Genomic DNA, 11,900 nt, shown 5'->3' with positions numbered 1-11,900 from the left:
CTTTTTGCAAGAAATTGGGGTGATTTTTTTCTAAATGGAGAAAAAAAAAAAACTCTGCTTTGAGCCGCAATCTTTTGGCACGACGGGGATCAGCAAATTGCCTCAGCTCACGGCGCACAGACATATCTACAGTGTTGGACGGGCCGGGCTTTTGTTCTGATAGCGTGTAAAAGGGACAGAACCATCTAATGCATGTCAAACAGCCTCCATTCAAAACCCGATAACAACACTGGGATGAGAAGATGTGAGCTGAAGCGAACACGAGTCTCTGCAGAATGTCGTCCAATGAAAACAGCGGGGCATGCATCACTCCGACGAGGTCATGCAGCGTTACTAACCCCGGCGGTCGCGTGATATGACAGATGCCGATCACCCGGCCCACGTGTTTTTCACCAACCTTTCACACTGTGGGCTGCTGCTCGTCTTGCCTGCGGCGAGTCAGGCAGAGGAAACGTGCAGCGCGCAGAGAAGATTCGCATGCGGTTCGTCTCCCGGACAACGGACGATGCTGCGGAGAGCCAGCAGGTTGGGATCGGCGCCACCTCTCCGGGCTCATTATCCGGACACATTGCATTGCACCGTGTCTTGTTTCTAAGATGCTAAATGATGTGGCCGTTCCTGCACGACCACCTCTAACTAATCCCATCTCGCCTTGGAAGCCAGCGGCCTTGACACAACGAATTCTTGTTGTTGAATTTACAAATCAGAAAATGGGAAAAAAATAAGAAAACCATCGGTACTGAATAAGAATTCAAGAGGAATAAATAGAATTACGAGAAGTTTGCTGCATCAGCTGACGCAGCGACTCCAACTGCATCCTCCTCGCTGTGACCTGAGGAGGATTTAGGCAAACGAGGCCCGCGACAGAGCGGTCGATGAAATCCGCTGATTTCGTCAGCCGATCGGACCACAGCAGATGTGAGCAAAGGTCAAAATGTCAAAGCACTGCTAAACACTGGCCGGCTGAGGGAGATCCATACGCAGCAGGGTGCGAGCTTCCTGTCATTAGACAGAGCGTCCGCAAAGGTCAGGGGGAAACACGCAGTGCCAATCAGTGCAGTTTGGAGCTGAAGCAGACATCAGATACCAACCAGCGTGCACACACAAAGAGAGCTAAATGCAGCAGAGGGTGCGAGACGCTGTGTGCAGCTTATTGGGCTGAAGTCTAAAGAGGGCAAAGTGTGCATTTAAAAACACGTTTCCCACAATCTACTCTACTGTGGAATTCACTTCCTGGCAACTGAGAGTATTTCACAATTTCAGAGAGAGGGAGAGAAAGTGAAATTCAAAGAATCACAGTCAAATAAAAATCTATATTTACATTAAAAAACCCTTTGAGGTGCAGCACGAAGCTCTACAGCGGACGGTCGGCCCGACGCGCTCACAGCGCGCCAAAGGGAACCTCTTAAGACGCTGTAATTAGCCGTGATGTCACCACCATGTTTCTGTGACGCCACAGACCAGCAGGTCGAGGAGATGAACATTAACATTAGTTAACATGAATCTACTACCCCCCCCCCCCCCCCCCTTCAGAAGAATATCGTGACGATTTACACACACACGCCAACAGGCAGCATGCTATTTAACCTCAAATGGTAATCAGAGCCTGATAAGAGGTTTGTAATACGTGTGATGTGAAGAGCTTAATCCGAAGCAATTACACAAAAAAAGAGATGCACATTATGAGTCTCCTCCCTAAAATATGTAAAACACAAATTGGTTAGCGGCCCAAAAAAGCTCACATAAGCGCTGGCAACGGATGGAGTTCTTTATCTTCATTGCATCACGGATCTAATGACACACACACACACACACGCACTTCATTAACATCATTAATTCCAAAGTTTGTTTCATCCACCTTGGCTCTTTGTTCCTCCCACCTGACAGCTGTTGCTCAGATGTTTCATCAGTCAGGTCCTGCAGAAATTACGTTGCTGCACATCGTGAACTCTGTTTAGGAGGAAGCGCGTCTTCTCCCGGACGACCTTTTAACGGGAGAAAAGCTTCTCTCCCCCGGTGCAAAACCAAAAGTCAACATCAACATGTTTTATTCTAATCCCAATTCTTAGAAGCCTTCCACACATTTTCCTCCCACTTTTGGTGATAATAAAAAAAAAAAAAAAAAAGAGACTCTCTAAAATCCCAGCTTTCTAACCCCAGAAATGAAAAAGCGGCTTAAAGCCAGCGGTTGAGCTTTAGCTACCGACCAGTTACTGCGGCAGGCGGGAGCCACGTGGGGGACAAGTGAAGCGTCGCCGCGGCGTGCGATTGGGAAAGCGCGCGTGCTAGCGGGGGAATCGTCTCCCAAATCCCTTATTGAGCCTTTTGTTTCATTCGGCCCCTGCAGTCCGAGATAAGCCGCGCGTGGGGGCCGAGCGCGGGCTAACCCTCTCAGCCATTACCCCGCCGCGACCGCCGGCCAAATCCGGACAATGGCGGTGAGGCGGGCGAGCGGACGGATAGCTGTGAGGGACGACAGCCGGAGAACGTGAAGAGGCGGAGAGGAAGATCCCATCAGGTCGAGGTTCATGCACGCGAAGTCATCGCTGATAAGTTTTGTAGATTTGGTGCAGGCAGCTGGGAATCGATCACGCTGTCGGCTCTGCAGCAAAACAACAGTGAGCACTTTTATTGATTGAAATCGCTGTGGCTCCACATTCATTTTATTCAGCTGCTATCGTCTGACGGAGGGAAAAAGAAAAAAAAAGAACTTGGGCAAACTGATAAAAGCTACTTTTTCGAGAGATAACATGGCGAGAGCGGAGGGCCGGGGAGATGTGGAGGCGAGATCCCGTCAGGTGTTGAAGTCGTAGTCGTATCGCGCTTTTATTTAGAAGAATAATGATTTTAAAAAGCCTCCGATCCCGACATCTCCTAAACATCTGTATTCAGGACCACGTGACAGCACGGCAGGCAGCGGAGGCCTCGTTCAGGCTTCCGGGGGCCTAGACGGACGGGGGTTCGGCCTCGGGTCACTGACACCGTGTTTCTCATTCGGAGCTGCTATCTTGGGCTCTCTGCAGTCCTTATTGTCCATTAGGCAAGAGAAATGTCTGAAAGAGCGGGAGCCAATAGAGAAAGAGGGCAACACACACACACACGGGAGCGAGAGCAGACGCACTGAAGACAAAATGGCTTTCGTTCGCACAGCAGCAGAAGGCCAGAGGTGCCTCGTTTTTTTTTTTTTTTTTCCTTTCTCAGTTCCTTTCCTTTCATTTGCAGCCTCCTTTAATCTCCTCCGAGAGGAACGCGCCTCCCAAACCGCATGAAAGATGTTTACACGCGCTTCACGTGTCCCCGCGATGCGCTCGCTTTGTCGGATCGTCTGCCGCTCTGCATCTACGTGCAGAGAGGACTTTACCAAAACACACACACACACTCCATGAACTGTTGGTGGCGAATATGAAGCGGGAAAACAAATGATCTCTCACTCTGGTTATGAGGTGCGTGTGTGTGTGCGTGTGCAATTACGTGTGTTTAAGCCATTTTTGTGTACGAGTGTGCCGACGGAGTGCAGCGCGGTGATGAATAAGCGTTATTAAGCCGGCTCGGGGGGGTCGTTAATCTTCATCCCGGTCGGGCAGCGCCACAGAACTCGCTGGCCGTCCGTAGTACGATCTATAAAGCAGAGAAAGAATCTTCCTCTGTATCTCACACAGTAAACGTGCGTCTGTGCACCGTTCAGGCTCCGGGTTCCACCGTATAACGCGTCTGCGTCTGATGGAACTGTGGTTTCGGACCCCGAGGGGCAGTTTCTTTCATTTGCCATAATTCTTTTACTGGATGTTGAGAATTAGGACGGGACCCAGCGGCCGATCTAAAAGGCGAGCGAGCGGCACGAGGTCACGGCTCTGAAACTCGAGGTCACCGCAGCCGTGGAGACGCTTGGATTCGAAACAGTTGAAACCAAAGCACGCAGACCTCCGATATCAGCCGTCCTCGTGCCCTCTGCTGGGCACGCCGCAGCTCGTTTCTGGTGCTCATCCACGGACATGATTGAGTCCAACCCCCCCCGCCGTCCGTTCCACGAGGCCTGAACCAACAGCACCATTATCTAGGAGGTGCAACGCAAAGAGGTGATGAGGAGTTTATAGGCAGTTCAGCACACGAGGCTTCGTATCAGCGGGACGTTTGACGGACACCAAAACACTTGACTTCGGTTTCCCACACAAACACGACATCGCCTCCAGAATCTGGCTTTTGAATATAAAAACACTCGATTCCCGTTGGGCTTTAAAAACACGTCTCTCATTGCAGAGCAGCTGTGGAGCGTTGATGAGAATGAGTTGTATATAAAAGCACACACGGGGCACTTGGACAAGTAAAAACATATTACTGGGGCTTCAGCCGCTTTGTCTTTAAAGTAATGACAGTTTCACGGCCGCTTTGCTACTTTAATAACTGACAACATATTTATCTTCAGTTATAGACCTAATCGTGTTTGCCACTAAAAACAGTCTCAAAGACCTGCTGACACCTGAAATGGAGAAAACCTAAAAGCTAATGGGCGGGACAGCGGGTTGTTGCCGCAGCAACCAACAATGACAACGCTCCCTTTTCCCAGCAGCTGTGTGTCCGTCTCGCTCCTGTAGACACCGAGTCTGGATGGGACTCATGCAGAGGTCCTTCCCCTCACGCAGGATGCTGCACTCGTCCTCTCTGGCGCTCAACGGCTGAGCGGCTTCCAGGAAAGCGGGACGGGGGAGTCGCTTCTGGGCTCCGAGAAGTGGGTTTTTTATCTCTGCTGGTGACGCTACGTGCTCAACGGAGATCTGTGGTTTCTGATTCAGTAAAATCTTATTTTTCTGTGTTGTTGTTGTTTTTGGGGGCGACTTGGCCACCCTGAGAACCTAAACTAAACTCTTTTTTTCCTCTGTTCTTTCCTCTTACCACAGCTTGATGCCCTCACCCCAAACGCAAGACAATGAAGGTTCCACCTCCTCCATCCAAGAGGACAATAGCTTTTCTTTTCCTGGAGAAATGCCTCTCCACTGTACACCAGCAGGAGCGGTAACCCAAGGAGCTCAGTTCCATGGTTCCAAACAGATAAAACCCTTTTAAAGAAAGTCAACAGTACGTAGTGGAGTCAATTAATCTTTGTTTTGGACCCGTTCTGATGAAGATCTCACTGCATTAGCACATTCCTCACAGTCTATACAGATCAGGCGAAAAGCTTCCTAAAACAGCACATTCATTAACAAACATGGAGAGAAGTTCAATTCGTGGTCGTTGAATTTCCGTGGTTTTTAGGAGGGTCGAAACCTTTGATACCGTAACGGGAAAAAATAACTCTTTCCAGATGTCCGACAAGTGTGAAGGAGGTTAGATCTGGAGAACCTCCTCTGGTGGTTCAGCCTCCCGTCCTGATTTACGGTCCTGTGTCTTCCCCCCGCTTGTGCAACTGCTCCGGCTTTGTCTCCACATTCCAGGAGGGTGGTGTCATCAGCGCGCTCTCCATCCTGTGCACGAGCGCCGCAGATTAAAAAAAAAACACAAGAGGAACAAGAGAGAGAAAGTGAGCAGAAACAGGTGTCACGTCTGAACAGGCCCTTTTCCCACCTGCAAGTAAGCTCCATAGCTTAACGCCCCCCCCGGCCCCCAACATCCGTGTGAGGGGAGCGTGACATTACAGTAAATAATAGGCCGCGTTAATGGCGCGGCGGTGCAGGAAGTCGAATAAAAGCTTTGGCAGGCTGTAGTTGTGGCCCCCTGTTGACAGAAAAGGGGCCGCGGGTGAAACGATCCGAGCCGTCGCTCGCGTCGGAGCGCCGCAGACAGCGAAAGGGGAAGTTTGGGCCTCGTGCTGCTGGTCTGCTGCTGTTAACAAGCTTGTCGAGACAACGCGGAAAAGGTCCGTGAGCAAAAGGAGCAAAGTCACGTTACATTGGAAAAGCGGCCGTGACTTGATCAATTATATTTGCATTTATTATACACGCATTCTGGAGCCGAGTGATGGTCACGTTTTGATCGGCCTCACCGACGTAACAGCCGGTCAATCAGCGCTTTCATTGGAGAATTAATCACGTTTTTCAGGCGACGTATCCGTAAGGCAGAACGGGAAGTACTAAAACAAAATCAAAGCAAATTAATTCTGAGATCAAATTTGATAGGAAAACGCATAATAAAAATAATAAAAAAAAGGAATTGAGAAAATGAGTTTTACAATTAGATAATGAAATTCAATTATTACTTTATCATTTAAGGGCTGAATAAGAGATTCAAATTATAACTTATTATCATTTTGTTTGACATTATCTGCATTATTTAAATGCTAATTTAAAGTTGATAATAGCTTCTGTTAATGGTTGTGTTCATTGATTATCATTTTAAAATGGCACACCAGCAGGTTTCAGGGATATTCCAGATCCTTGTATGCAAATGGACACTTTTTATTTTTCTCCCGCATAATAAAACCCTGGCCGAGCGGCACGCTGCAGAGATGGACGCTTTCAGCCTGATGTTTAGTGTTAATAAAAGACCTGCTTTAATTCAGGTTAATCGAGGCGGCGGCGGGCTGCCGCTGCCTCTGCCGTCCCTTTGTGGACGTCGGCGGGCGTCGGCGTGAAGAGAGACGAACCAGGCGAGTGGAACGCGAGCGGCGTCACCCGGGAAGGCGGGTTTGTGTTGGCGGGAGATCAGAGTTTCCCACGAGCTGCTGAAAGGAGGCCGGTTGCGCGGATGGAGCCAAGAGAAACAACTCCTTAATTAAAGGAACATCCGCATCGCGCCAAACACATGCTACGCGCTGATTGCTTCATGGATCAGTGCACGGAGGAAGAAAACATACAGTGGAAGCAATGCAACGTAAATTATATTGACTCACACAAGACGGATGGATCTGCTTGTGGTCTCTGGGAGGCCTCAGACGTCAGTGCCCATGAAAGGCTAGTTTCAAATTCTGCCCTAATACATTATGACGCATGCTTTGGGGACCATCGGCCGTCTTCTTGCTGGTGCGTTGGAGACCAGCTACCGCGCAACTGGCCGTAGGAGAGAAACGGCGTCGCAAACGCCGCTCCGACGGAGACACCAGGAGACGTAAGAGACGTCCTCAGGATGCAGGAACCCACCGCGCTCCGTCCACATTTGAATGTGTATGTGAATGCGGACGTCGATGGAGAGAACAGCCTGCTGCGATAGATAAAAGCACAGGACGGGAGCTCTCTGCTTCCCCCCAGTTCTCACACCTCGGCTTCTTCCAACACGTACAACCGGCCCGGCTTAAGTAGCATTAATGGTGTTTGGTTAGGACGTCACCTTTGACCTTCAGAAAAAAAAAAAGCCCAGCCCCCGCTGGGCCGATCCCCTTGTGCGGGACAATGGGAATGCGGCTGGTGACTTAATAACAGGAAGCGCGCCGGCGATGAGGGAGATTACGTCCGTGGGTTCACACGCAGCGACCCAGGGCGCCAAACCGTCCACGCCGCGCGGGAAACCAGGGCGACGCTTCGCTCTGAGACTCGTTGATCGCGACAGACCTCTCCGGCGGCCTCGGAAGAAGACGTCAGCAGGCGGAGCTGACAGGTTTGACGTTTGACGAGTCCCCCGCTGCTTCATTAAGGACTCGTCTGATCGCGGCTCCGCGGGAAGAAAAGGCAGAAGCAGGCAGAGGATGTAAACAGGAAGCAGCCTTCCGTTTTATTCTAAATGATATGTACAGGAAAAGTGGCTGCATACATTTCTTTAGATATCACGTGAAATGGAAAACAAAAACAAAAACAATTGCACATCAGCTTCCGTTTCTTTTTATATACTTTAAAACACATCATGGCACGGGGTACAAAAGCATTGATAGCCGCTCGTAAACTACAAAAGGGGTTCTTAAAGGAGCGCCCCAAAAATAAAATAACAATCTGATATAAAAGATGCTTAAAAACACACTGAAGTTCGTGCCATCGTCAAACACATGACGCGGTGTGCCCTCTGTGTAAAACATGGTGATGATGATATAATATCAGGCACTTCTCTATTTTACGAGCCAGACAGCTGATTGGCGGTCAGACTACAGTTTGTATCTTATTTGGTAAAAGTCTTCATTGGATCCATTGCAGCGCGGATGAAGAAAGGGGGGGACGTGGTGTGACGTGGTTCGCTTCCGTCAGACTCGTGTCTACGTACAGGTTTCCATACTGGAATTATGACAGTTCGCCTTCTTACCTTCATTGTTTCATCATCATTTATTAGCCAGCTGGGGCCTCTTTCATCCAACAGGAGATAATGTCTAGTTTCTCTCTGCATTCGGCCGCGTGGGAGTAAACGGCAATTACGCTGCGCCTGTTTGTTTTCCACAGCCAGCGACGGCGCTTTTTCCCTTTTGTCCGTTTCCTCATTGGTTTCGCCCGTGGGGAGAGACCGCTGCGTCGCTAACATTAGCGGGGTCAACAGAGACCGCTGCGTCGCTAACATTAGCGGGGTCAACAGAGACCGCTGCGTCGCTAACATTAGCGGGGTCAACAGAGACCGCTGCGTCGCTAACATTAGCGGGGTCAACAGAGACCGCTGCGTCGCTAACATTAGCGGGGTCAACAGAGACCGCTGCGTCGCTAACATTAGCGGGGTCAAAGAGGAGCAGGTTCCCGCCTACTGGAGCAACCCGGTGGGCAGCGTGAGGTGGGAGACGGGGGGGGGGATTTTTAACGGAGCACGCGGCTCTCAACATGGCGACGTCTAGGCGAAGGCTCAGAGCTAATGGTGCTAATGGTTAGCGAACGGTTCAGGCGACGGCGGCGTGGCTGACAGAGCTAACTGTGCTAACCAAATAGTTCCAAATCGTTTCTTTGAATAACACAGAGACGTATTTCATTTTTTGGATAAAAGCATTTCTAAAAAAAAATTAAAAGTTTCAGCTAAATGCTTCAAAGAGAATGCCAAATTACAGAAAGCAATTACAGTAATTGAAAGCAATTAACTCTTGAACAATTTTGCCTTTTGTAAAAAAAAAAAAAAAGCAGGAGAAAAGCTCCAGCTGATCTCACAGTGGCAGGTTTATTGTCTCCACGCATCTTTATTCTGGCTCTTTCTCTGCTTCTATTCCTCTCTTTATGTCGGGAGCCGGGCCCTCTGGCGGCGGCGTCCTTTGGCTCTGTCAGGCAGCAGGTGGCATCTAATGAAAAATTCAGAGCAGAGTCTGACTCGGGAGGCGAGGAGGAGGAGGAGGAGGAGGGTGGTGGTGAGCGGGAGGAAGAGTGAAGGGGGCGGGAGATGAGCCAGTAGAGGGGAGCAGAGAGGAGGGCGACCATGAAGGTGGGGGTGTCGAGGTGGAAGAAAGAAAAGGTAATGAACAGAGGGGCGGCGGAGGATGGGAGCCAGAGCTCCAGACAGACAGGCCAGCGAGTCGAGCCCAGAGCAGGGGGGGCCGGGCAGAGGATCAGAGCTGTCTACCCTCTGTGCCTGGGTCTCCTCCACGGAGATGACACACGATATGAATCATTTATGAGGGGGGGGGCTTCTCTTTATTAATAACACGCACACCGCTTCTTTCAGACACCTCCCCCCCCTTCTCCCCGGGGGGGTTTCAAGTAAGCGAGCTGGCGATCGCTGTGGAGAAAAAACAACGCTGACTTCGGCGCGGTGGAGAAAGGGCCGATTTGTGACCGCCGGGACGCGTTTTCTGTTTTTAAGTCACGACTCGCCTCACCGTGAAACATGTACCTTGTCGCACGCCAACGCAAAAAAAAAACCCACACAGAATGTGACGCCTCCCCACGGGCTCAGAAGAACGCCCACTCGCATCGCCTGTCTGCCCCGGCTGATTGTCGGAACATGGCGACGGTGAATCAGAGTCCCGGAGGACTGCGGGCGAGCATCGTGAACGCCGAGAAGAACCCGAGCAACTCGTGGCCGCCGAGGGGGGGGGGGGGAGAAGGAGGGGGAGGGGCGGGCCGCTGACTGCCTTGTAGGTCATCGGCACGGCGAGGGATCGAACACTAAACACCCACACACTGAGCACGCTTCACATCTGGTTACCTCAGAGATCACCGCTAAGCTAAAGGACCTCCAGGTCGCCACTTTCGTCCGCCGTACCGGCGACCCCCCCCCCCCCCTCCCCCCCTCGGTTCTCCGTTCAGCGCATCGTCCACCAGTCCAACAATATTCCTCAGGAATAAAACAGTCTTCCTTTCTCCGACCCGATTCGATTGAGCCTCGCTAACTGCGAAGGCGATGGCGGCACGTCGTGGCGGTACGGACCCTTGGGGGAGGCCGGGTCCTTCCGCCGCCGGTAGCTCTCCTGCATCAGCTTCCCTTTGGCTTCCTGCTCCCGGCGCCTCTGCTCCTGCCTCAGGAGCTCCTGGGCCTCCAGGAGGACCCTGGCGTTGACCCCCCCGCCGCCCGGGTAGCCGTTCCTGGAGCCCTGGTAGCTGGAGTACCTGGGGTTGTCCTTGGCGGTCTGGAAGACCTCGCCAGGCGGGTACGCCTTGTCCCACGAGTCCTGGGAGACGGAGCTGGGGTTCTTCCTGGGTTGCCTGGTGCGGAGACAGGAAACAGGTGAGGGAAAGGTGAGATGCGCTTTGACTTTTGCTTCCAAAAAGAGGTTCCTCGGGCGCGACAGATTCACGATCCGTTCCAACAGCCCCTCAACAAAGACGAAGACGAAGGGATAATGTTTGTTTCCTGTGTGTGTGTGTGTGGGGGGGGGGTGATTGTGTTTGTGCTGAAACACGATTATACCATCAGCTGCATGGTAGCCACCACATTCAAATAAAATCAGGCACCATTACAGCCTCACAAACTGCCTGTGGGCAAGTAGCAGCCCACGGTAGGGAGGGGTAGGGGGGGTTTGACATGGTTAGGCATGTTGCCTAACCATGTCAAACCCCCCCTACCCAACCAGCCCATTAGGACAGAAACAACCATCAGCAGCAGCCGACCTCCAGCAAGAGGAGAACGAGTTGACCATCTTGTCCGCAGCAGATTCATTGTTGGATATACGACCCAAAAGGATCGGTCGGTCGGTCGGTCGGGGGGGGGGGGGGGGGAGAAAAAATCCCAGATGTGTGACATCACCTCTCATTTTTGCTTGGCTGGGCAGCCCAGTGGCAGGCCTAGTTGTTGTATGTATTTGTGTGTGTGTGTGAGTGTGTGTGTGTGTCCCAAGCCACTATAACGCCACCGTTTGTCTCGGGGACACGGCGGAGGAAAGAAGAAGACGACGCGCAGAAACATCGATGGCTTTTTGAATTGGAGCCACGCATAATCAGAGGGTTGATCAGCCAGATGTGAGGAAATCGGGTTGTTTCTTGTGTTTGGATTTGAAGTAGCGAAAAAGCCTTAATGAGAATAGAAAAATACCCTTTGTCTTTATTCAGGGAGGGGGGAGGGGGGGGCGCGCGATGGAGAATACTGGTCTGTTCCTGCTCGCGGTCCACCGGTTCTAACGTATCTGATTCCATTTCATATGTCGCCCGGTCCGGGGCCCACTGCAGGGAAATGCAAACCAGATCAGCCCCTCTGTCTGATGCCTTGCCAAGGGGGTGGGGGTGCGGGAGGAGGGGGGGGTTTACATGTGCGGTGAATACGGAGTGATGCGTACGGTTCTGTATTCCAGGCATGCACACTTTGAGACTTTGATAATTTAAAAAAACAAAGAAGGTTGAAAGGTGACGAAGTCAGATTGAGAAAAATCAAAAAATAAAAGGTGGGGGGAGGAAGATGCGAGGCTGTGGGACTCGGCGCCACTGCAGCTGTTCAGCCGGCCCTCGACGGCATCGCTTTGGCTCGTCGTGATGGACCCGGGAGAGGGGGTGAGGGGGGGGGGGGCTCCGACCGCTCCATCCTCTCTAATGGCAGCCGTTTACTGTCACTCACAGGTCCTTCTGCAGGACTGAAGGGATCCGACCTTTATTCAGAGTGAAGGCTGTTTTCTTTATTTAAGGAATGCTGCGACCATTCGTCACGTCTCC

General features: G+C 51.4%; 1 protein-coding gene across 10 annotated transcripts in view; it reads right to left on the bottom strand.

Moving 5' to 3' along the window:
* Window positions 1–7,608: 7,608 nt before the first annotated feature.
* The window catches only part of pard3ab (par-3 family cell polarity regulator alpha, b), a 116,326-nt gene continuing 112,034 nt past the window's right edge, over window positions 7,609–11,900 (bottom strand). For all 10 annotated transcript variants that reach the window (XM_078099687.1, XM_078099695.1, XM_078099688.1 and 7 more), the window contains one exon: window positions 7,609–10,463. In XM_078099687.1, the coding sequence (XP_077955813.1) occupies window positions 10,097–10,463 (367 nt within the window). In that variant the 3' untranslated portion in view covers window positions 7,609–10,096. The remainder of the gene's footprint in view (window positions 10,464–11,900) is intronic.

The sequence above is a fragment of the Gasterosteus aculeatus genome, chromosome 3 (assembly GCF_964276395.1).
Source record: "Gasterosteus aculeatus chromosome 3, fGasAcu3.hap1.1, whole genome shotgun sequence".
Lineage (NCBI taxonomy): Eukaryota > Metazoa > Chordata > Actinopteri > Perciformes > Gasterosteidae > Gasterosteus > Gasterosteus aculeatus.
Note: the sequence above shows the minus strand (reverse complement) of the source record. Positions and strands in the feature narration are given on the sequence as shown.